The following is a 27065-nucleotide window of genomic DNA, read 5'->3' on the forward strand; positions in this document are numbered from 1 at the left end:
CTCTCTCTTCCTCTCTCTCTCTCCCTGCCTGCCTCTCTCTCTCTTCCTCTCTCTCTCTCTCTTCCTCTCTCTCTCACTCTCCCTGCCTGCCTGCATCTCTCTGTCTCTACCTGCCTCTCTCTCTCCCTGCCTGCCTGCATCTCTCTGTCTCTCCCTGCCTCTCTCACTCTCCCTGCCTGCCTGCATCTCTCTCTCTCTCTCTCTCTCTCTCTCTCTCTCTCTCTCTCTCTCTCTCTCTCTCTCTCTCTCTCCTGTCTCTCTCCCTGTCTCTCTCTCTCCCTGCCTCTCTCACTCTCCCTGCCTGTCTGCCTGCCTGCCCCCTGTATCCCACTTATGACTGTGTTTACATGCACTTCAGTATCCCGTTATAATCAGGATTTTGAAGTATCCCAGTTTTGTGTTTGCACATGTGGGCTAAACATCCCAACTTCAGAGCCCCAGATATAAGTCCTTATCCCGGAGTTTAGAAATTGGGATATGCTAGTAGGTGGAGTAATCCGAAAGAAACTGGGAAACTGCTATATATATATATATATATATATATATATATATATATATATTTGCTATATACACCTTATCCCGGTTTCTAATGCAAATGCGCGATTGCATTAGAAACTGGGAAACGGTGTGCGAATAGAACTGTATTTTTGCTAACCAGGTATATACTAGTATTCATCATGGGATATCAATTTTCAATTAAGTTCAATTCAAGGTTGCTTTATTAACATGACTGTAGGTACAGTATCAATAACCAAGTTTTATTGTGTTCAATGAAGCACCATATCCCATTATGATCAGAACCTACACTGTAAGCCTAAGTCAGTTCTCTGCTCCTTTTCACACTCAGTGCTTTTACCTAATTATCTTTCTGACTGTCTCTCTCTCTCTGTCTGTCCGCCAGTCTAGGAATGTCGTTCATTGATCACCCTGGCTCTTTTTATGCTTTTTTTATGTACTTTTTAATTTCTCTGTCTTGATATGCTATTCTTTCTCTGTCTTTCCCCTGTTCCATTCCCGAAAGTCACCTCCTCTACTCTTTTTGTCCCTTCATAACTCCTGAACCATTCTCTCTCTCTCTCTCTCTCTCTCTCTCTCGAAGTTGTCATAGTCGACTGTGCACAGCTGTCCCTTCCTGCAGGGGGTGGAGGTGTGTGTGTGTGTGCGTGTGTTGGGCTAGGTCTGAAAAACTGTTTGTTTGTTTACTTGACTTCTGTCTCTGAGTCTCGATAGACTCCAGTCATTTGGCGTGGGTGAATAATTCATGGCCACCGTTAACAAAATTCAGCTGGCGCTCTTGCCGCCTTTCTTAGCTTCACAGCTGGGAGGACGGAGCGGGATATAGCGCCGGCATTTACCTACAGAAAGCGGATTACGTATGGATTATATGAGAGGAGAGTGTGTTTAGATTAAAGAGGGAGCGCCTCAGCGGTCCTCTGAAAGGACATGCTGTGGATAACACTGTGTTCGATACATAACAAAGTCAGTCCACCACAATAAAAGGCAACAACTTAAATCACATAATCCAACACACAGATTGGATTACAATATAATATGCTCGACTGTTATATGAAATATATGTGAAGTATAGCCTACATCATTTTGTTATGTGTTGATACAATGTCATAGCATCATAACTGAGTTGATACTTGCTAAAATGTAATAACATTCTACTTAGACTTCTTTAGTCCTTCATTACTTCTGTCCAGGCTCTGTATTACTGCAAAGAAAAACTCATGACACTGTAGACAATAGACAGATATAGACTAGGTCAATGTCAACTACACCATATGGATTTCTCTCCCAGAGCAGTCAATGGCTTTGATGTTCCAATTTCACCAGGACGGGCATTAGTTAGTGAGCGCTAAAGCTGTTAGCAACGTCTCCGTTTCTCCTGCCAGTGAGGAGTGGGTTGCCATGGCATTGAAACCCCAGTGCTAAAACACTTACTGCCACTGGCGCTGCCACCTCGCCCCTGTTAGCCGCTAATTGAGGCATGTTTTTCCCATCTGAGGTCATTAATATTTATCATTAAAGCCATGACTCACTGAGATGAGAACTCAGTCCTGAACTCTTTTTCTTTTTATATCCTTTTTCACTCAGTCATCTCACTCTGAATAGAGGGGTGAATTAACAGGGCTGATGGAGAATAGCAACTGAAAAAAGCCATTAGTAGAAAATGACATATTACATCTTGGCCTTTTTGGATTTGGTTTCTGGCTGTAATGTTAGGTTTAAATCAACTTTATAGGTGAGGCTATCTTATCATATGCCAGCACTTACTGGCCGACTTGATAAGGTAAAGTGGTGATTCAGATTCAGTCTCTGGATACAGTACCTCAGCCAATATTGCTACTCTCTCTCTCTGACATTTTCACACAATCTATTGCTTGAAGAAATTGAAAACTGTAGGTTATGGGAGGTTGCTGATGAAAAGATAAAGGAGAACCCTGAGTTTGTGTTTAGTTTATCATAGTGCCACCACAGGGTCAGCATCTGGACAATTTTGTTAATGGGATGCAGTGTTTCCCACAAAATTAAATTCTATTTGTGGTGGTAGGTTTGCAGAATTAACTTGAATGCAACAGTTTTTAACAAATTAGTGCAGCGTGGTTATGATGCTAACCAGATTTAAGCACAATTTAGTACAACCTGGAAAATCATTGTGTGGTGGTCAATGTTGATATTGTGGTGGGCCGCCACAAATAAGTCAATGTATGGGAAACACTGGGATGTTCTTTAACCAAGTCGTGTTAGTTCAGTCGAAATCAGTCATTATATTCCTTTTATCTCTAGCTGAACTGGAAGAGTTGTGCTACTAACACCAACACCACTGGGTCCACTACACATTGTGCACACATACCGACATTAACCTTGAGCTGTGGGTCAAAGTATTGGCTACAACATGAAAGAGCATGTATTAACTCATTCATTCATTTGAGCACACCTACTGATCAAAATGTGTGGCCTTACTTCAGGAACCCTTGTAGTATGAAGCGAGTGTGTACTTCATGAATGTGCGCTGAAGCACTCTTTCTCATGAGCGGCTGTCTGTGACATCACGCAAAATCTGTATAGGCTACTCAAGAAACTGTAATGTGTGTCTCCATATGACCTGAGTTTATGTGGCAGCCGTGGCCTACTGGTTAGAGCTTCGGACTTGTAACCGGAGGGTTGCCGTTTCGAACCCCGACCAGTAGGAACGGCCTCACTGCTCCCCGAGCGCTGCTGTAGCAAGGCAGCTTACTGCTCCGGGCTAGTGTGTGCTTCACCTCACTGTGTGTTCACTGTGTGCTCTGTGTGTTCACTAATTCACGGATGGGATAAATGCAGAGACCAAATTCCTTGTATACGCATGTACTGTATACTTGGCCTAGAAACCTGATTTACATTTTACTCCCTGTCGTGGGAGGGATACGCAGACTGTCCATTCTCCCCTGTGGGCACTCTCGGCTCAGGAGAGGTCGTCTGGGAAGACTGGGGCGATAATGGCTGCCTGGTTTGTTTTTGATTTACTGTAGTGGATGGTTGGAGTGCTGTGCAAGGAACATATTGAAGGTATTGCAATATTGCAACATATTGGTTTTTTTCTGTTTTTTTTTTTACCTTTCCCTTTTTAAAACACCCTCCCACGTGAAGATGTGGATTGCAGATGCACACACACAAACACACACACACACACACACTCACATACACACAGAGAGGCTTCATGACGATGTTGATGTGTTGATGCGAGATAGCATTGCTGTGCGTTACTGATGTCTTGTCTAAAGATAGATATTGCTTTGAGGTTTTTTTTCTTCCCATCCTTGAAGGATCAGACAGTGTGTTTGCTCATTAAGGGAGAACACAGTTCTGGTTGTTCCTCTAATGGGATGCGTTTGCTCATCGTTTAGCTGTCATTGACAAGATCAAGCCCATTAATACAGCATCTTTCTCTCCTGCCAGGACGCCATTAAAACATATCGTCTGCATGGGTTTTAGTTGTTCTAGCACCTTCTTTCGAGTGCACCTTGTGTTCCATATTGATTCGACTGCATGAGGATGAGGATGCCAGAGGCCTCGCTGGGCTCTAATGCCCACATTCCTGATGCTATCCACTGAGGGTGGTCCTCTTTGATTTCCACGGCGGTTGAAACAACAGTGATCGGCCCCCGAGCTTTCAAGTCTATCCCTAACTCATTTTAATCACAGTTTGGGGTCATGCTATTGACCTGCTGTGAGGAACAACCAGAGAATTTAACAAGGTGGATGGCAGTTAATTGATTACCTAGCCACAGCAGAGTCAGTCCAAGAAGCTCTACTGTCCTCACGTCCATCTCCACACCGCCTGAGGACGTGCTAGCCCAGGCTATCGATCTGTTTGGGTCGGTGTAAGATCTTCCTGTGGTTTGACAACCTCCATCCGAGTGTGGCGTGTACGTGTAGTACACCTGGTAAACACAAAGCAGATTTGTGAGGCTTTCTTTCAATCTCTAAGGTTTCTTTCCCTCTCTCGCTCATCTCTATTTCTTCACCTTTCTCACAGTCTCTCTATCCCTCTCTCGCCCCTCTCTATTTCTTCACCTTTCTCACAGTCTCTATCTCTCTCTATTTCTTCACCTTTCTCACAGTCTCTCTATCCCTCTTTCACCCCTCTCTCTTTCTCAGTCTTTCATTCAATCTCTCCCTTTCTCTATCTCTTTATCCTTCTCTCTGATTTGCCAGAGAAGGCCAAGCTCAGTTTGCAAGTTTGCAAAGAAGCTTTCTTAGCACCCCCAAACACACACACACACACAGACACACACACACACACACACACACACACACACACACACACACACACACACACACACACACACACACACACACACACACACACACACACAAAATGTTTAATTTATTCTACTTTCATTTAGTTCAAAGAAGTTCAGCTCTGTGAGTCTCAAACTGTCACATGTCTAGCACGCCAGTCGCGACACACACCACTGCGGTTGGATCAGGAGGCATCTGGAGAGCTGTTGTATGTTTGTCATATCAGTGATGGAGCACCACCTTTTTTTTAGCTTGTTTGTTTGCATGATATGGATTCTGGGATGCAATGGTGGTAGCATTATGCCACCACCTGTCGAACAACCATTCTGTATCCATTCTGAAAAGATTTGGGGGCTTACAACAAAGACAGCACAAACCTTCATAAATTATACATTTGTTGTTATGGATTGAGGTGGTTGAGCAGTGGTAAGGCCACCATCTGACAATCAGATGACTCGGGTTTGGGAATCGAGTTGAGACTTGCCATTGCAAGTGTTGCTTCTAAATACCAGTGAGCGTTAACTTTTATGACGTTTTATTTACACTTGAAATCCACTGAAGAGATGCAAACATTCGGTGCATTCTGTGGCATTAATTTGAAATGATAGCTGTGACATTTGCAGTGCGTTTATCTGTATTGTTCTTTATCCAGTGTGCAATTGGCAGAAAATAGCTCTGTCTCACATTCTGCTACCTTGGCTCACATCAACATCTCAATAACGTAATTCAGAAGTAGAGAGGGAAAGCCAGACTGCAGACTCTCTGTTTTTGTCTTTCATATATCTTTCTATCTGATGCATACTTTTGTTGTTATGCTGTTCCATTTCAAACACATCAACTTTCAGTCTGGCATAAAAGATGCTTTTAAGTGATGTCAAACCAACTCCCAAGACATTCTCTAAAATCATTTATCATATTATCAGAGTAGTCATATCGAACCTTTAAAAACTCTCCGGAGACTCTAAAAAGGTCTCCGTCGTGGCATCAAACCTGTGTTTTTCCTTTAATTGAACTTGAAGGCTCTTGCCTGTCCTGAGGTGACCCTAGCAGAGTTTAAACGTTTGGCAGTGATCAGTCCATCTCCTGCAGTAGAACTAAAATATCTCCTGCCCAGTGACCCAATTTACTCCAGGCCCTCTGAGAATATCAGTCTTACCTGATATAGGTCTAACTTGGGGTGTAATTACAATAGTCAAGGGAGACTCTGAACGGAGTACAGTAAAGGGCGTTCATGTGAAGTGTGATTGTGATTAAAGAAGTGTGTCATAATTGCATGGTTAATGATGTTGAAAAATAATGTTTTCTAAAGTATTTATGTCAAACTGCAATAATCCAGTGATCTTCAGTATATAGTATTTGTAGTAGATGACCAATAATATCTGCTTAACAATAGTTAGTAATAGGATCAAACACAGTCCAGGCTGTTCTGACTGCAGTATTCATAAGTAGGCTTATATAGTGTAAATCACTCTAGTATCTAATGTCTGAACCCATAGTTGTATAATGTATGGTTTAAAAAGTCAACATAAAAAAACTGTATATTTATCATGCACATCAGCATTCCTTAAAGATCTTATACATTTAAAAACCTTTCTCTTAAGGACTAAAGATGAGTTTTTGCACAGTGTGCCTTGTGCTTTTTCATGAACTGAAGCATTAATGTGATTGCTGTCAACCACCCATGCCCTTGCTGCAGCCTAGCTCATAATAGCTGCCATTGGCTCCAGGCAGGAATGAATAGTTTGTGCATGCTGTCATTTCGTGGAAAATGATTAAATCCCTTGTTGTTTCCCCCCTCCCACCCCCCACTCCAGCGCTCTGCTGTCTCTCGCTCCCTTCTCAATCTTTCCGCCTGTCTACCTCCGTCTCACATAGACTACCCGTCCATCACCGCAGTTTGTCACAAGGGCAACGGCACGGTTACACTTCAGAGAGAGCCCCCACCCCTCACCATCCCCTGCTTTCCTCAGCTGCCTTCTCCTCACAACACGCTCCTTTTCTCTTCAAGATAACTTTTCTTTCCTCCTTTTCTCCTCACTTTCTTCACAAGTGGGATATTTGTCTGCTGTAGGGTACACAGTTGCTTGGGGAATTGGCAAATCTAGATGGAAAAGTGAGCTGTCAATCATTCAATTGTGGCTCTCTCCACACACAGAGGCCTTACTCATCTTTATTTGCTAATCAGTGGCCGATCATTATCTGCAGGTTGACCGTCACACTGAATGGATTTGTCCCTAATCTGGTCTGGGTCAGGTGGACACATGTCAGATCAGAAATGCATCTTTGTTTGGAGTCAGCTGTTGAATGCCATTGCTTGTTCTGGCATGCATGTTTAACAGGCCCTATATGTCTGTGTGCTGTTTCAGATGATGAAGTTCGCCTGGGACAACTACAAGCTCTACGCCTGGGGCAAGAACGAGCTCCGCCCAAGTAGCCGTAACGGCCACATCGGGAACATGTTCGGTGAGTAACACAAACACATAAGAACCCAGTTAGACGTGCTAAATTTGAATACTCTCATAGCATCAGAACCCAATCATTGGAACCCAATTCAGACCAGAGACGGAGCCTAGTCCATATACATAGAATGGGTTGGATCGGAAACCATAATTATTCAACATAGGCTCCCCTGTAAGATTCCTCTCATGGTTCTGTGGAAAATAAAGAACAGACAGATAGACTGTCAGAAAACAATTTGGGATGCGTCTGTGATGGATCTGATCCCGGTCAGATTGCTGGCCAGGTCCTGTCAAGAGTTTGGCTCACACAACTCACCTGCAGTTACATGTATGTCTCTCAGGTGTGCGCTGTCCTGATTGTTTCTCCAGGAGTGGCAGGTCAGTCTGGCACAGAGCAGTGTCTTCTCCCTCACTGATGTGAGTAGTGAGTAGTGAGGAAACCACGTCATGGAGAACTTGTGAGGCACATTGAGAACAACAGTGAAGAAGTTCTGATTTCCCTGATTATTTCAGTCTGCTCAGAATCTGTTGACTGTGTGACACTACTGCCAACTGTGAGCCCCGACCCCGACCGATCCAATCACCTGTCAGACACAGACACACACACACACACAAATACACACACACACACACACACACACACACACACACACACACACACACACACACACACACACACACACACACACACACACACACACACCACTGTTACCCATCCATCAGTGTGCCATCTCAATTACATCTAACAAACCATGGAGCTGAATGCACTCATGAGTTTAATTGGTGTGTGTCAGAGAAGGTTCCAGAAATCTGGAGTGATTTAGCATATCTCCTAGTTTCCCCTGTTGTCTAGCGGGGAATTCAGACCCAGGCCTTGGTGCTATGAATAGGGCAAACTGGGATTCAAATGAGAACGTAGAACGTTGGTGATACCTCAGGGTGTGGACTATGTGTCGGAGGTTATCCGGTTGGACGTGTCCAGATCATCCGGCAGGGCTGTCCTCCTTCCCGCCTTGTTGTGAGAGAGATGACATTTCCCAGCTGATAATAACTCTGCCTCTGGTGCTAACAAAACATACCACGGCTGACATTTGAGGGTATTACAGTGATAACATAATTAAAAAGGCACCCAGCCCCCAGGTCCAATCCTGACCTGAGTTTTAGCTGTTACCAAGGTATTTCTGCCTTTCTGTATCAGGCAGGATCCCACCTAAATGAACAGAAGGAGATCTTCAATTCCACATTGGTCACTGAATGGTCAAACAGACAAGAATCTGTGTTTTCATAGTGACAGAAAACAGTTTTTTTTTTCTGCAGACCACCCAAAGAAGAGCAAAGAAAACTGTTTTGGCTTGCTTACTGTCCATGAATCCTACAGTTACTGTCCATGAATCCTACAGTTTTTGTCCTGGTTGTTGATACTGTATGCTTAGTCATGGCTTTTGTGATGTGGCATTTATATGGCAGGGCAGCCCTTCAGAGTTCTTATCCTCAGAGGATTGACAAATCCACTCTGTTTAGCGTTACAGACACATACTTCCATCTTCCCCTGAGTCATTTCTCTCCTCCCTCATACTGTCTTGTTCCATATTGTAATCTAGAGATTTCTGTTGCCAAGGCAGTAATGTTCTAAAGGACTTTGAAGGCCATGAGTGACATCAGTCAATACTACATGACACAGCAGCAGGAGACCTTTCGTTGCACAGGTCACCTTTCCCTGTACATTCATCAATCATCAATACTTATCATTTAATTGCTGCCTTTATCAGCGCACTGCAATTAGTCATGGGAAAACACATGCTGCTACGCTATAGCCTGATATTGCATGCAGCGCCGTTGGCTGATAATGCCCACCATCCAGGAAAGCAGCCTTTCCTTTCAATTCTAGGAAGGAAGAACGGCTTACAGCAGCAAAATATCACTAATCCGACAAGCAAATATCATTCGCTTTGCATTCCGATTTGAAGTATATATGCGTCTAATTTTTCCCCCGCCATTGCTAGTTTCCCGTTATTTGCTAGCGTGTAACATCTGGATCAGCCTCGGAGGGCAGTGTTATTTTCCTGCGCCGCCATGCTGTGAAGTGGCACGGAGGGAAGCCAGGTATGAAATTGGCTGCTGTGTTCTTTAATTTAATCCCGTAAGTAAACAGGGAGTGTGCGGAGATTGGATCCCCATTTAGCCCCGATCGCAGAGGAGCATGTCATTGCGCTCAAAGTCACTGGAACATTCCGTCAGCCCTGCGTATGCAGCCAAGGCCCTTTACAGAGAGAGACAGAGGCCTCTGAATCCTCCATTGCTCCCTTTCGCACCACCCTGATTCCTTCATCTATCTCTTCACTGCTTTTCATCTCAGTTATTAATGTTTTTCTCTCCTTTTTCTCTAAATCGTCTCTCTTTCATTTATTTCCTTTATCCTTTCTTTGACTTTACACCTCTCCCTCACCTCCATAGTTACTAGATGTGCAATCACATATATATCAGTGTCTAAGGATATGCACCAAATGTGGCAATTTACATCAGTTGACGTGATGACTACCATACACACAGTCTACCAATGGGACAACATCATGTTTGGAAGAAAAACTTCAAAGCAAAACAGTGCCTCTTAATCATTATGAACTTCGTGATCAGTCTTTTTATAATAACCTGCCATGTATTTTTGCATAAAGCTACGGCGCAAAGCCCATGCTTTAGCTCCACTAAGTGCATGAACCTGATGCAGCAGATTGGACTGATGAGGCCTTTGTGCGGAGAATGCAATGCTTTCGACTAATTAGCACCGGGTAGCGTTAGCCCATTTGCACATGCTCAGTGGAACGGGGCCAGGCAGAGCTCTAGGGCAGGTATGAGAGTGTGAGAGGCCTCTGGTCTGCCATGTGTGGGCGTCGTCGGCACAGCATTTGAATATGCAAATGCAGATTAACAGTGTGAACGCTGAGAGTTGTTCCAGTTCAAATCACAGAAGAAAACTTTTGCCACCAAATGCTGGGGGGAAAAAATGCTACAAAGTGAGTCACTCAGCCTAGCGCACAGAGGGCACACAGTTCTCTAAACCTGTAATCAATACACATGGAAAAAACAATATGATAGGTGAGTGTTCAAAAGTCATATTTTCAAACCAGCCGTCTAATCTGTGGCTGAGAAAAACACATGGTATTAGATTTTTAACAAATATTAGGTTTTTTTTGTTCAATAATTTCTTATTTATTGAACAAAAAAAAAAAAAAAACAGGCAGAGACCAAGAAACCATTGATTCAGGGAGAAAGACATTTTTCTTCCAGGCTTGTTGGGCACGAGAGTTTTATCAGTTCCGTCACTCAGAAAGCCTACAGCCTACACTTTCAAATCTGAACTGATCATTGTTTAGCTTGTTCACCTCTTTATTCCCTACCACACTATTAAATAAGACATGTTCTGTACATTTCTGTACACTAATAATCAAGACATTTTCCGCTACATTAGTGTCATTACGGCCATGAACGCAACATTCTCAGTTTCATGACAGCTAGTGATGAACGCTGAGGATGAGGATGTCGATGACGACGACGACGACGATGATGATGATGATGATGAGTGCCGTATCACTGCGACGTAATTGAAGAGGAGTCCTTGAGCGGCTCAAACATGATAATAGCTCTTTGAAAAGAGACTGATTTCTCCGCAGCGGCTGCTCTTTTGTGCTGCGCTTGGTGACGGCGGGATTTCACGAAGCCTGTGGCTCCTTTTGTGATAAGGGGAAAGCACACTGACGCAGAGATAGAAGCAGATGAAGCCCCTAAATGATATGTCTGCAGACTCATCTCCTCGCATAAAAGCAAATAAGTTATTTATATGCCTGGCGAGTCTGATTTAAAAGGCATCCATTTTGTTGACGGTTATCCTTCACTTGGACTACTTAGGGGGTTGTTAGTGTTTGAATTGAGGCTGGATGGGGCGAGGCTGTCTGCTCTTATAATGTTCCAGGGGAATGATGAGGTCGGGAGGCGGGCCAGAGGCTGGCTGTGGTTTCTGTGCTGCTGATGCTGCAGTAATCACAGGTACGCGGTCAGGGTGCCAGACGGATGACGGAGTCTCTGTGGTAGTGTGTGTGTGTGTGTGTGTGTGTGTGTGTGTGTGTGTGTGTGTGTGTGTGTGTGTGTGTGTCTGTGTGTGTGTTTGTGTGTGCGTGTGTCTGTGTGTCTGTGTATGGTTTATGTGTATGTGCGTCTGCATATATTTTGTGTGTGTTCATAAGGCATGTAACTGCATGTGATAATGCAGGTCATGTTGGAATAGTGTCAACCGATAAGTGTGTGCGTGTGTTTGTGTGTGTGTGAGTGCAATATCACTGGGCAGAATTGCAGTGTGTGCACAATGTGTGGCTCTGAGTGATTGCATGTGTGAGTGAGTGGATGTGAATGTGTCAGGGTGTGTGTGTGTGTGTGTGTGTGTGTGTGTGTGTGTGTGTGTGTGTGTGTGCTTATGTGCGCAATGGTTTATGTGAATGTGCATGCATGTATGCACACACACAAGCTGGCCGCAGGGTAAATATTGACCTGTGCTGTGGAGGGCACTGCAGAAGCTCCAGCAGCATTAGTTTGTGTGGTGTGTGTGTGTGTGTGTGTGTGTGTGTGTGTGTGTGTGTGTGTGTGTGTGTGTGTGTGTGTGTGTGTGCGTGTGTGTGTGCTTGTTTGTGTGTGCTTGTGTGTTTCCATATGCGTGGTTGCGTAGTGTGTACATACAGTAGGTGCTTGTGTGTGGGTGTGTGTGTGAGAGAGAGTATGTGTGTGTGTGTGTGTACAGGTGTATGTTTGCCCTCTGATAAAGCAGCAGGCTGAGAGCTGTGCGGCTCCAATCTCCTCACTGCCAGTCGTGTCCGTGACCTTCGCAGGTCAGAGGAGAGTGTAGTACTCCATTACAGCACAGCACACATCAGATTGTTAGCACAGCCCCCCTCTCTCTCTCTCTCTCTCTCTCTCTCTCATTCTTGCTCTCCCTCTTCTTTCTCTGTCTCTCCTCTCACTCCACATTGCTTCCATTCGCTCTGTCAATCTCTCTCCATCAGTCTCCCCCACCTCAGTCTGTCACTCTCCTTGCCCTCTCTCTCTATTTCTCCCTTCCTATTTCTGTCCAATCTCTCTCTCTTCCGCTCTCTATTTCTCCCTCCCTATTTCTGTCCCATCTCTCTCTCCCTTTCTCTTTCTGTCCCTTACCTCCAGCTTTTTTCTTCTCTAACCCTACAGTATATTGCTCTCTCCATCATCTCTTTCTTTCATTCTCTCTTCATACCTCTTTTCTTTTCATCATCCCATTTCCCTCCCTCTCTCCCTCGGTCGCTCTTGCTCTGTCCCTGTCCTGTCTGTTGGCTCAGTCTCACCATCTCCAGTCATTAGTCTCTGTAGTGTCTCATTCTTTTTCTGCACTCTTTCTCTCACCTGCATCTGTCAGGCGTTCTTCCCCATTTCACAATGATTTGTTTTTCCCCTTTTCACTCCATCTTTAGTCACATAAACTTTCCTTGTCCCTTTTACCTTCTCGCTGAATTTGTTTTATTCACCTCTTTCCACCATGTTCACTCTTTCACACTTTTCGCCCCCCCCCCCCCACTCTCTCTCCCCTCTCTATCCCTCCATCCCTCTCTGGCTGGACGCTGTCTGGCCGTGGAGCGGTGTGTTCCCCGAGGGCCGCAGGGCCATTACTGCTCATTACAGGGAAACAGTTCTGACAGACACGCAGGGCTGCACTGAGGTCAGCCAGCACACTCCACAGTAGGAGAGAAGGAGGAGAGGAGAGAGGGGAGGGGAGGAGAGGAGAGGAGGAGAGGGGAGATGGAGGAGAGGAGAGGGCAGAGGAGGAGTGAAGGAGAGGGGAAAGGAGGAGAGGAGAGGAGAGGAGGAGATGGGATAGGAGGAGAGGAGAGAGAAGACGGGAGAGGAGGAGTAGAGGAGAGAAGAGGGGAAAGGGGTGGTAAATAAAGAGATAGATTCATTCATTCATTCATTTAATTCACTTCATCACACAGAATAATTCATATATATTGTAAATAATATATAAACTCTCTCTCTCTCTCTCTCTCTCTCTCTATATATATATATATATATATATATATATATAGATAGATAGATAGATAGATAGGTATTGTAGAAAGATAGATAGATAGATAGATAGATAGATAGATAGATAGATCATTAGAGAAGAGGAGAGAAGAGGTGGATGAGATGGGAAGAGGATGGCGTGGGCAGATGCAGGGAGCGAGAGGAATAGAAAGAGAGGAAGAACAGGAAAGGGAGACGGACAGAGTGTATGTGTGGGTGCGCGTGGGCGTGCACGTGCATATGTGTGTGCGTGTGTGTGTGTTTAGAGAGTGTTTAGGAGAGCAGTGGGCAGTGTGGTAGTTTGCCGTGGGCAGACAGAACTGTGGAAGTTTTGTATCATGCTGGAGAAACAGAACCAGTGATTAGTGCTCGATAAAAAAGGTCAAAGGGGTCACCCTCACCTCGGACCTCGGCATGGCCAAACACATGGGCCACATGTAGGGCTGGGACAACGCGTCGACGTAATCGATTACGTCGACGCAAAAAATACATCGAAGCAAAATATGCGCGTCGATTTGTCAGACCCAAAACGCGCGCTGCCAAATATTTTGAATTTTACACCTTCAGTGTTTCCCATACGTTGACTAACCGGTGGTGAGGTGCCACAAAACCGGCCGTCACACATTGATGTTCTATGTTGTACTATTTAAATTAAAGATAAGATAAAATCCTTTGAGCTGCACTTTTTACGCACGCAGCCTTTCCCTGCCCCGCCCGCTCTCTCTCGTAACGAGCCCGAGGCCCCTCCTCTGCATGTGCATTTAACACAAAATATTCACGATTGTTGAAGGATTGTTGTTGCCACATATAAGCATTGCATATAGAACACGGCTGGCTAAATTGCTAATAAATTCGCTTAGCATCATGACCATGCTGTGCAAATTTGTTAAAAACTGCTGCAGTCAAGTTAACTCTGCTAAGGTCTATCACAACAGTACATTGAGGAGACTAAACTTAGTTAAGTTATGCAATCAAGCAGTATCTCAAAGCTAACTTTAGAATACTGTTTGGATGTTGAGTTTAGCATGCTTACTTACAGCTGCTTGCCAATTTCATTACTCAGGGCTCATTTTATTGACTCTGACACTGAATGTTTGCAAAATCCTGATGTAAATGGAAAAGTGTTTTCCAAGACTCAAAAGTGCTTGTCCCAAGGAGAAGTACAAACTGTTATTTGAATGAACTACGTTAGTTCTTGAATTTCCCCTGGGGATCAATAAAGTATCTATCTATCTATCTATCTACTTTTTGAATTGCATCCATACATCAGCTGCGTTTTAACTGTGTTAGTGTTATAATTGCAAGGGAACGAACATCTTAAAGTGACAGGCACTCAATTAGACCTATACACTACTGAACTTTATTGAATGCTACCTCTGACTAAGAATGCATTACTTTGCACTTGTATAGTCTTTTATTTTGGAATTTTAAGAGCAATAAACATATATTGCAATGTTAAGGAATTCATGTTTTTTCATTCAGATATATAAATCAACATGTATAAATTGCTATTAGTCAATTAATGGGGAGATAATCGATAATCGAATCGAAATCGAATCGGACTGAAAAAATGAATCATTAGATTAATCGATGCATCGAAAAAATAATCGCTAGATTAATCGTTTAAAAAATAATCGTTTATCCCAGCCCTAGCCACATGGGAAAATAACAGACGCGGCAAGATGAAAAACACATGAAAACAGAACTGACATGAATCGCTGATGTGAAAGGTCAAACCGAGACATACAATTATCTCTCTCTCTCTTTCTCTCTCTCTCTCTCTCTCTGTCTCTTTTTCTCTCTCAGATCAATTGCATGTTATTTACATAGATGTGTACATACAATGTTGCCCCTAAGCCAGCGTTTTGTTCTCTCATTCTCTCTACCCATCTCTCCTTCTCTAACCGGCTCATTCTGTATAGTTTATTTGACTGTATATTTTATCCTGTGGTCAGGCATGCTGTAATGACACACATTCTACCTGATCTACCTGAGAGAAGACTACCCTGTCATTTAACAATGTCACATCAGGTTACACACTCTCTGAATCCTGGGGCGGCGGTAATAGGCAGTTGGAATGATGGCATGATTATAAGAGCGGGATACAGTACGATAGTGTGAGATAGTGCAATGGCGTGATTATAAGAGCAGACAGGCAGTACGATAGCTTGATTGGAACATCTAATAGAGGAGCACAGATGCCCTGGCGGCCAGGCTACCTATGGGTCAGTCAAGGGCCACATGGAGATAAAGAGAGAGAGAGAGAGAGAGAGAGAGAGAGAGACCACAGCCCCCTTTTGCCAGGGAACGTGTTCCTGTAATTAAGGAAATATCAGAGCGATTCTTTAGCTCATTAAACGATTTCTGTGTGTTTGACTCTTCCCTGGTCTCCCCTGGTGCCCCAGATTCGGCGGGCGTTGTAAATATAGACTCGGCTGAATAACAGTGAGGCAGCACACTCTTTGTGTATGCAGTGAATCTGATATGTCATTACGGTGTGCCCATGCATTTACATCAGCGTGTGTGTGTGTGTGTGTGTGTGTGTAGGTGTGTGTGTGTGTAGGTGGGATGTATGTGAGTATGTGCCAAAATGTTTACGCATTTGTCCATTGGTGTGAAAGGTCAAACGGAGTCAGAAATCTTCTCTCTCTCTCTCTCTCTTTTTCTCTTTTTCTCTGTCTCACACACACACGCGCACACACACACACACACACACACACGCACACACACACACACACCTAAATAATCATCCCAGTTACTGATATTTTCAAAGCAGCAGCAGTGTCTGCAAACAGGAGATAACTAGCATCTCAAAGAAGCAATGCATGGCTCCCTGCGCTTTGAAAGCATGATCCCTTCCTCGAGAAATAAATAGAAGCCAGTGTAGCTAAGAAACTGGACCCCCAAGCCAGTCACCAGCCAAGTACATTTAAAAGTTAGACAGAATCAATTTTGCTGTGATTGTTTTTCATTACAGTTTTTTTGTTGTTTTTGAGGCGAGGACATGCTTATCCAGGCTTGTTTGAATGCCTCGTTGATTCTGTCCTTTCAAATACTCACTATGCTCTGCATTAGCTTCCTGGCATGCAGGCGTTTTTCACAAGGATAGGATAGATTGGAGACCTTTATTACTTTCCTTCATGGAATGAAGGGGGGAATTTAGGATCTGTTGTTCTGAAAGAAAACATGTCTTGACCCCTGGGGGACTTTTCTCCCGCTGCTTCAACCAGGTTTTAATTTTTCTGGTCTGGTTTTTCCCTTTCCCTTTTTTGGTTGCACTTGTCTATTATGTGTCCATGGCAACACTGGCTTCCCTGACGTCACTAAAGTGGAGCAATACCAACGTAGAAATAAACAAGGCATTGAGGGAAAAAAAAAACAAAGGCTGATTTGCAAACACTCAGAGAGCGGTGCTTGCAGTAGGCTATAGCCTCAGACAGGCAGCAGGCAGAAAAAAAAGGTCCCTGCCAGGAGTGCTCCTTAAAAAGCTCCTCAAAAACAAGCTCTCCCTTTATCCAGTCTCAAGGCAGCAAACAAGCGCTAAATCCGCCCGCTTTTGTCTCTCCGGGGGGTTGGAGGGGGGTGGCAATAGAGATGGGACTGACGCCTTGCATTAATTTCCCTCCCTTTTGTTTCGAACAAATGGATGGAGTGCAGCAGTGGTGTCGGGTTCTCCCCCTGGTCCTCTTGTCCCAGGTGTGTTTGAAGGAGGGTGGGATGCAGAATGAGGGGCATTGTGATGGGCTGGCGCCATCCATGTGGTGGTCTAAATGGTCCAGCTAAAAACTTTAGTGCAGGCTTTGTAGTTTAGTCAGTACCAGGCTGGGCTGATTAGAGTGGAGCTGGAACTTCCTGCACAGCGGGGCCAAGTTGGCCAGGCGCTATCCTCCAGAGCATGCCATGCCCTTTAAGCACTTACAGTTTTTCTCAGTCGCTTTGGTGCTTTTCTCACATCACTATTAACATTTGCACAGCAGTTAGTGCAATTCTCAAAACAATTAGTGCAAACTGCAAAACCTAGTGGATGACCTGCAAAAGCACGTCACTTGCTCAAAATGGATAGTCCATTCCTCAAAAACACGTATTCATGTCAATGAAACTGTCAGTGTCATTAAAATGAGAAGTGTTGACACCATCGTTTATGAACAAGATAGTCAAATGGCTTTGTCATGTTTTCATTATGACAGTTCTCTCAGTGTTTTCCAATGCAAAAAAAGGTCAGAACTCGGTGACACTACCTGAACATGCTCAAGACAGCACTATAGGTGGCTTGTACAGCCATTTGAAAACTACAGTAAAGTTACACATTGCTGTAGTTAGGTGAGTAAGTGAGTACAAGACACTGAATACGTTTTTACTGTATGCTCTTTGCAATTCTACAGCATTGTGACAGAATTTGATAACTAGTTCAACAATTTTGTATGTAATGACTCAAGCAATGAAATGAAGACTATTAGTTTTATTGGGAACGACTATTCAGCATTCATAAGTATAGTTAATTTTGACTGACATGACATAAGCAAAAGATAATGTTAAAAAACAGCAGAGAATTGTATGAAAGCAACTGATACATGTCCAAAAGTATTTGCAATTTGTTCAGAGGAAGGAGAAATTGCTACCATGATGTGCACAAATGACTAAATGTTGTGGAGGTTGAACTAATAGTTATGAGAATTTTCATTCTGATCTGAAAAAAGCACCAAAGCGACTGAGAAAAACTGTAACAGCGCATAGCTGATGGATGGATGGATGGTAGGAAGAAAGTGTAGTCGAAAAAGAGAGAATGAGTTGAAGAATTGGGGGCGAGATGAACCAGACAACCATGGGAGTGTGAGCACCAGCTGCTTCTCTCAGAGAGCTGATATCATCTCCACAGCAAAAGCTGACCTATGGTCTCTAATGAGTTTGTCCACAGCTGAGGCGGCAGATTGGCTTTACCCCGGCCACAGTGCACACCTACAGTAGCTTCCACACACGCAATCAGCCTTGCCCTTTATCTCATCAAACTGCCCTTTAATCCTTATCAAACTGCCCTTTATCTCAGCAGAGTTATTTGTGTCTGTTTATTCATGTATTTTAGCTCTATCTCTCTACCTGGTTGGTTGACAGCCCTCATGCCCAAGGTTTCCTTCTGTTAAAAGTAGAGCTGTGCAATTAATCAAATGAATCGATTAATCGTCAATCATGAATTCTGAGGATTATGAAAATAATAGAATTGAAATATATTGATTGTTTTGTTGCATTTTGTTTTGCAACAATGCTCTTGTTTGTTTGTGCTACAGCCAGTGCATCCCATTGCTCTACAGTGGTAGCTGTTTACATGATGTTTTATGCATGTTTTTTAATTTGTTTTTTAATTGAGTAATATTTAAATATAATTTGATCTGCTGTATGTTTTTGAAGTTTAGAAAAAGGATAATGTTTCCAAAATCATTGAGTAATCATCTCAGTGCTGACTAAAATAATCATGATTATGATTTTTGCCATAATCGAGCAGCCCTAGTTAAAAGGGAGTTTTTTTTTGGCCCAGTCACCTTAGTCCTTGCCTTAGGCGATTCAGGCCCTGGGCTCTTTAATTCACCTGGAGACCATCACAATTGTTTTGATGCTTTATAAATAAAATGCAATTGAATTGAATTAAAGTTTCTCTCTCTCTCTCTCTCTCTCTCTCTCTCTCTCTCTCTCTCTCTCTCTCTCTCTCTCTCTCTCTCTCTCTCTCTCTTTCTCACTCACTACTTTTCTATCATCCTCTTCCCATACCTCCTTCCCCCCCTGGAGACACAATTAGAGAGCTCTGGGTCACTGCTTGTGCAGAAAAGTTTTTTTTCTTTTTTTTTCCGGAATGCAAATGTCTCCACCACTGACAACAGGGACTGACATGGCCACTCCCACTCTTTTTTTTTCATTCCTCATGCACTGTCCCTGACGGAGCGTCTATTAAAAAGTGCCAACATCCTTGCCCTGAGCAGCAGAGCTTGGAGGACCTGCAGTCGGCCAGAGGGTGTGTGTGTGTGTGTGTGTGTGTGCGTGTGCGTGCGTGCGTGCGTGTGTGTGCGCGTGTGCGTCTGTGCCTGTGTGTGCGTGCGCGTGTGTATGTGTGCACGCGTGCGTCTGTGCCTGTGTGTGTGTGTGTGTTAGAGCTCGGATGGACTGAGCAGATCGATGTGTGTGATGATGAGGCTGGACTGGATGTATTATGTATGAGGACTGTGACAGCAGAGGAGAGATTACAGTCAAATCTGTGATGGGGTTCAGGAGGATGCCAGAATCTGTGCTCGGAAAGAACTAGAAAAAAAAAAAACAATCACAAAAGAAGACTTCTTAGATTGTAAATGAAAGCAGAAAGATGGAAATGGGACAATGTTGTGGGATTGACCTGCTAAAGGTGTACTGCCGCCTCTCTTCCCTAGTACACACACTTACCTCTGAGACAGTAAACACAGACACACACACACACACACACACACACACACACACAGACACACACACACGTTGACGTTTTTATTTCAGTCACACAGACATCCTCACCCTGCCAGGGTCTTCACCTTCAAGCTCCCTCTGAGTTTTCGATTGGTTGACGACGTCTCTACAGCTATTTGACTGGAATTCTAATGGCAGCTATTTTGAAAATGGAGCTGCTTGCTGCTGGTGTTGAAGCGTGCTGAATTAGCCTAACCCAGGGTTGCCGTTCAGCCTGGGGTCAAAGAGGTATTTCCAGAGATTGATGCATCCCAGCATGTGATTTCAGTGTGTCAGTCCGAGCAGACGGCAGCCCATTACATACCAGTAAGTGTTAGGTTGGGGCACAGTCTGCCTTAGCTCTTCCATTACCTCCCAAGATGCTTTGCAGTTTCCCATTTCTAAATGTGAGGCGGGTGTGAATCAGGGGTCTTAAGTAGATGGGTCATTCTCTTGAGACAAATAAACCTTAAATGGAAGCCGGTGTGTGGACCCTTTTCCTTACTAGCCCCTCCACCCCTCTACTACACCCTCATCTGATATTTAACCCCCCACTCCTCACTATATCTCAGCCCCTCCCGACCCCAAACCCCTGAGCCAATCTATCACCCCCCACCCCAGCCTTCCCCATCATCTCCATCCCCTGGGTGCAGTTAGAGGGACATACAGTACAGTGAGATGGGTCTTAACCAATCCTTATCCATCTCATCAGTGATGGAGAGAGAGGTGAGAACTGCCCTCTCCGACCCTTCCATTTACCACCCCACCACCCCCAGGGCCACCTGTTCCAAGCCTTACTCTCTGCTCTCGGATTCTAAATAAGGAACCAATGGAAGCCTTAAAGGTGCTGTTTCTGTATCGTTCCAAAGGGACCAGACAGCACCCTTGGATTACTCACACTCTCGGAAATAACAAATTGGAGATGATTATGGATTATTATTTCTCCTCTGCTTTGTTATGCTTAATGTGCGTTACATTTTGTTTCAGGTGCAATTAAACAGTAATTGACTTGGCACGCCACTGTAAATTGCCCTTGATTGGGAGTCATTGTCTTCACGCACACTGCAGGCCTGTTAAATGGTTTTGTTTTATTATTTCAAATGACCTTGCTGCATTCTGATTCTATGCCATTTTCTTTGAGTTATAGTCTGGGTCGACCGTATTGTTCGTGTCAGCGGAGTTATGCGCCTCAACTTGACGTTAAAACAGCACATCTTCAGTAGCGTATCTGTTTGTGCTGCTTGAAAAGGCTGTGTTGTGTTCAGAGTCTCAGCACGCTTTGTACTTTATGTATTTTCATGAGTGTGGATGGGGCCGCGGGATGAGCACAACAGGGGTCTGTTCGTCTGTGTCAGCGCACGCTGCAGCCTGTTGTCACATTCTGTCGCATTAGCAACCCTCCTATCAGTACATCTAGTGCAGTCCAGAAACTTTCGGATCGGGAGAAAAAACTACGAAAACAAAACGCCGACAGGAACATTTGCTGGCTAGTGAATCATCCAGTCCAGTGCTGCCCTGGTAGGGAGGCATCTCTGCTCTGTTGTGTCAGGGGGAGGCATCTTTGCACCAGTGTAAATTGAAGCAGTTGCCACACAAACACAGAGTGGCTGTAAGTGAGTGTGAGTGTTCTCTCTGTGTACTCTTGAGGCTGGTCTGGAGAGAGCACACATCTCTTGTGCATCTTCTGGTTGTGTTCGTCCGAATTTCCGGAAGGTGCTGTCCATGTTCTGGCTGACATCACACACACACACACACACACACACACACACACACACACACACACAAACACACACACACACACACACACACACACACACACACACACACACACTTGTCTTGCCTGTCAGATCGAGGTGCAGATGGAGCAGCAGTGGTAGTGTGTGAGTGTCTGCAGCTGCAGGCTGGAGCTGTCGATCAGATGTAAAACAGAGATCAGGTGGAGCAGCCTGAGCTCCAGAAGCAGGTCACCTGTCAGCTGAATAAAGTTTGCCCTCCAGTCCACAAGTGTTCCTGGACTCTAGTGCCTCAACTGGACCAGGCTCTGCACACCTTTGTCTGGTCGAATAAGGAAGTCGCACCAGAACGACCCTGTCTGTCGGAGTGACTCACATCGCTGTCTGCATTGTGTTGATGAAGCCCTGTCTGTGCAGGGTGACACCTAGAGTCCAGTAGGGGAAAAATAGGCCTCTTTCTGCTCCCAATTCCCCTGCTGAGGGGCTTTGGAAGTAGACATGAACGTAATGGAACAAAACATGGGGCATAACAGAGAGAGAGAGAGAGAGAAGCAGGGGTTACATATGAATTCACTTGCTCAAATATGGTTCCTCAGTAAGGGTCACGCTGGAGATGTGTCATATGGAACACAGGCTGATATCCACAGGAAATTGTATTTTAGTATCAATAGTAAATGTGTATCAATGGAAATCCAGATGTCAGAGTGAATGAAAAACAACACTCAAACAATACGGTACACACACTTATTACACACTGCTCAATAATATGCAATAATACTTTAAAAAAGAATACATATACACACACTTAGCCAGGAAGCAGAGTCCTTGCCACGCAGTGTGTGATTGGTGGCCTGTGGCTCAGGCCTGGCTTCTGGGTAGATTTGTGGGTGTCATGGCCGCCGTGGGGGCATGGCAGCAGGCCAGGCCAGGCGCTGTTGCTGCAGATTGATAGTGAAGTGTAAATGGTGCTTGCTGGGCACACAGCGAGCACACTGGCTGATTGTTTGGCTTGTGCTGAAGGTGTGTCTCCCCTCCTGGCTGTGTATTGTGACGCCCTGCCAGTATTTTCTCATTCTTTGTGTAGAGAAAGCAAATGGGGGTCCAAGCGCGTGTCGCTGTGCTGCTGGTTAGGCTTGTTGACGAAACAATCTCTGATATGATTGCCATAAAGGGTGTGTGTGTGTGTGTGGGGGGGGTCCTCATAAAACATAATGAACAATATTATCATAGTCAATAGCAGGAGGCTATAGTATTTATTTATTTATGTATGCACACACATGAGCTTTAACAAGCTTTAGGTTTTTAAATGGGATTTGAGGGTGCACTTGCACAATTGCAGCCTTCATGGGTGGTCTGTGTTCGTTTATTTTTTTTTTTTTCATATTATATTTCTAATGGTGTCGCTGATCCCTGATAGGATTGTTATGGTTTTATTTTATTTATTTATTTTCCTAAGAATGCCCTGCTCCCGCTCCCATTGTGGTTGATGTCAGGAGTGTGGAAGTAGGCTGAAAGTGCCAATCATGTGGAGTTGATGTTACAAAGCAATTCCCTCCCTGCCACTACATGCTCTCACACTTGCTCTTCAAAACTCTGATGAAAAGGCAAGCAGCATCCCACTCCACTCACACTGAGGATGGGAGAAAATTAAATCATCATAAATCAAAAATAGACGAACTAGAAGATATAAAAAATAACAGCTCATCACTGTTCTCCTCAGGGAATTACAACCCGGCAAAATGAGAAAAAAAAAGTGAGTATGACGAAACTGCAGGATTAAAAGGGATTGGGTTGCTTTTTCTGGTAACAACTTACAACTTTGGGTTTATGGGACTATGTGGACGTGCAGTGGAGGGAGGTAAGGGGGGCGGCCAGCCTCTCAGGGACCAGAGAGATTTCCTGTTGCACTGGTCATGTTGTTGTTGTTTTTGTTGTGTTGAGTTGCATTGACTTGAGTTGTGTTTCGTTGTGCTGCGTGGCATTGCATTATTGTGGTATTGTAATGTTTTTGTAAGGCATTTTGCATTGCCTCTCCTCAATCTGAACCGGTAGTGTTCTGTGATATGTTATGTGGCACTCCATATTGCATCATGCTGAGTCATTTATGTGTGGCATGGTTTTGAGACGAGCTGCATGTTGTGTCCTTTTGGCCTCAAGTGAACCTGCTGCACCTACTCAGTGTCTGATGACGCAGGACAGGCGGCTGACCTGGCGCGCTCTGCGGTGCGCAGACATGAGTGGTTATGCACATCGCTCTGAAACGTCACTCTCGACTCAGGCCCCCTAAGCCCTCACTGGCATTTATGATCGGCTTCCACTTCATTCAACGTTTCATGCGCTATTTATATCTCTCTGCAAAACGCTCTGCTGTCCTACTGGGGCAAGCTCTCAGATTAGTAGTAATTGTAATACTTTATGTACAGGACCACAGCGAGTGATTGAGGTCATGATCTGCCCGTGTTTGTGAATATTATGTATGCATGGTGCACTGTTCTGTCTGTTTTGATTCAAAGTTGTGTGCATGTTTGAATGCATCAGGTCTCATGCTTTATTTCACTTGTAAGTCATTTCTGGATATGAATGAATACAAACCTCAAATGAATAGAGGTTACTGTTTTTTTGTGTTCAAGTCTCTAAGTTATTTTCACACTCATCAATATTTACACTTTTGCAAAAACACTTATCTCACCATATCTTTAGATTATGTGTGCTAAACTGTGTATCCTTTTGCATTGCTTTCATCCAAAATGCAATCAATCAAAATGTCCTCCCAAATTCATGAACACTTCTCTCAGTCAATGTTCACCACTATCAAAACTCACACAGACATTTAGAAATTGGACACACATGTGAAATCATGCACTGGCAATAAGAACGATTATTATTCCAGTTTTTGCAGATTGCTTACACACTAAAATGAATGCTTTCACCAAAGCTTAAAAATGTAAACCTTTGGTAACCATACTTTTCTAAAATGGTCACTATGTATATACTTGGCAAGATTTAACTCAATAAAGGTACAGCAACATAAAATGTAATGAGTTATTAGATAATTATTCTTCCTCCAAAAAATATATATATTAATCAGAATGGTTGTCAAGCAACACCGAGACACAGCAAGTCTAACTTTTGTATTAATTCGTTGCGCAGTAATATAGAATGATGGTTTTCACAATGGCATCGAACAAATCAAATCGTTAATAAAAAAAAATAAAAAAATGAGCATTACAACCATCTACTGAAAATGTTTATGTATGTCTATCGGCAAAATATTGCTATAGCTATCACGTTGTGAAAAGCTATTTCCACTATTACAGAAAAGCTGTTTCCTCTATTACAGCTTTATACTGTCAATTATAGGCTTTCAAAGACAAACTAACCCAGTAATACAACAACAGTCATGCGACAGCATGTTGAGATATGTGATTTGTCTTTCTATTCTTATAAAAAAAAAGGATAAGCACATATTATGTGCATTTTTTGTTGTTAGTTTGTAGTTTTTTATTGTACATTGACTGACGTCGGACAGCTTATTTTATAGTTATGGCAGTGAGTCTCTTACATCAGCAGATACAGCACAAGTGGGGGCTTGTTTCCGTGTGAAGAACCGACTCTCAGACTACCCACTCATGTCTGTGTGTGTGTGTTTGTGTGAGCGAGATTGCAAGTAGCCCTTGGTCCATGTGTGCTTTTGTGTGTGTGTGTGTGTGTGTGGGGTGTGTGTGTGTGTGTGTGTGTGTGTGTGTGTGTGTGTGCGTATGTGCCTTTGTGCCTGAGTGTGTGTGTGTGTGTGTGTGTGTGTCTGTGTGGGGTGTGTGTGTGTGTGTGTGTGTGTGTGTGTGTGTGCGTGTGTGTGTGCGTGTGCGTATGTGCCTTTGTGCCTGAGTGTGTGTGTGTGTGTGTGTGTGTGTGTGTGTGTGTGTGTGTGTGTGTGTGTGTGTGTCCAGTGCAGACAAACAGGAATAAATGAATCAAAAGCCTGAAATGAAGGTCATCAGATGTCATACTCTGCCCAAAGCATAACACCTGCATTCCAGTCACTCCACAGAGAGCAGGAGGACAGAGAGCTGAGCATGATAGAAAGGAGAGGAGGAGAGGAAATCTGAGAGAAACATAAAGAGAAGTTCATAAATACATTTTATGAGAGTGAGAAAAATAAATGGCTAAAAACTGAGATGATGAAGAGAAATTAACTTGGTTTCATATTGAGGGTCAGATGTGTACCATAAGACTGCAAGAAAATGACTGAAGGTTATTGAATCATTAACTTTCTTTTTTTTTGTTAAATTCTGAAGCTAATATGTTTGACACACACTCGCTCAGCAAATTCCACGCCTTGTTATTGCAGGGCCAGTGTAATGTGGTATGAAATTAAGAGGTGAATTTTCAAGGTACTTGGTTTTTATTAAGGGCTAATTAAGATTAGAGCTAATAACATTTCAGCAGATAACTAAGTCTCTGAGTCTCCACTACAGCGCTCTACTGTTGTCATGGTTGCCCAAATCAGACAGGCGATGGAACCTGATAAAGCCTGAAAAATCTGACTAAATCAGCAATTGTTTTAATAATCACTCACTTTATTTTCTGTCTTAAGTAACAGGCAAGTGCCCCCTTTGGACTATTCATTTCAATCATAGTCATTATAGAATGTTTATTACCATGTAATGACTTGGTGCTTCATGGGGACTGCATGCCTGTATGCAACACAAGATTATTTTCTGTGTGTCTGTCTGACCATTACCGTCAATACAAAAGATGCGTTTCATTGTTTTCAAAACACACACCTTCAACAGATAAAATGTGTGCTACTGAACTGGAATCTCACATGTGCAATCGTTGACAAAGCTGCCATCAAGTTATTAAGAGTTTAATCAAGGTTTTGCCTTAAGTCTTTTTTTTATGGTTCAATCAACCATGCAGCCTACCACAGTTTAGCAGTTGAAAACCACAGTAAACATTTATTTCCAACCTGTGTGTCCCACATAAGAGACTGGAAACAGTCATGCAGTTTGCTGTGAGCATGCTCCTCAGTATGCCATCACAACATCAGAGCCACTGGCCACTGTACTGGGCATCATAGCCTTGTAGAAGAGCCGTTGTACTAGACATTGTGGCCCTGTAGAAGAGCCACTGCCCTTTGTACTGGACATTGTGGCCTTGTGGAAGAGCCACTGCCCTTTTGTACTGGACATTGTGGCCTTCTAGAAGAGCCTCTGCCCTTTGTACTGGACCTTGTGGCCTTGTGGAAGAGCCGCTGCCCTTTGTACTGGACATTGTGGCCTTGTGGAAGAGCCACTGCCCTTTGTACTGGACATTGTGGCCTTGTGGAAGAGCCGCTGCCCTTTGTACTGGACATTGTGGCCTTGTGGAAGAGCCGCTGCCCTTTGTACTGGACATTGTGGCCTTGTGGAAGAGCCGCTGCCCTTTGTACTGGACATTGTGGCCTTGTGGAAGAGCCGCTGCTGCGTCAGTCTCACACAGCACCAGCTGCCTCCTGCCCCCTCCTACAGTACTATAGGATGTGCTGCAGTGTTGTTTACGCTCA

The 27065-nt window shown here is 43.9% G+C and overlaps 1 protein-coding gene across 2 annotated transcripts in view; it reads left to right on the plus strand.

The window, feature by feature from the left end:
- LOC143119152 (mannosyl-oligosaccharide 1,2-alpha-mannosidase IA) overlaps positions 1–27065 on the plus strand; it is a 198983-nt gene that overhangs the window by 95148 nt on the left and 76770 nt on the right. For both annotated transcript variants that reach the window (XM_076280442.1, XM_076280443.1), the window contains exon 2: positions 7158–7254. In XM_076280442.1, coding sequence (XP_076136557.1) covers positions 7158–7254 — 97 coding nt within the window. The remainder of the gene's footprint in view (positions 1–7157; positions 7255–27065) is intronic.

This window comes from Alosa pseudoharengus, unplaced genomic scaffold (assembly GCF_046254945.1).
Source record: "Alosa pseudoharengus isolate Yale_2024_CS ecotype anadromous, Long Island Sound unplaced genomic scaffold, YU_APseudo_1.1 YU_APseudo_1.1_scf_12, whole genome shotgun sequence".
Lineage (NCBI taxonomy): Eukaryota > Metazoa > Chordata > Actinopteri > Clupeiformes > Clupeidae > Alosa > Alosa pseudoharengus.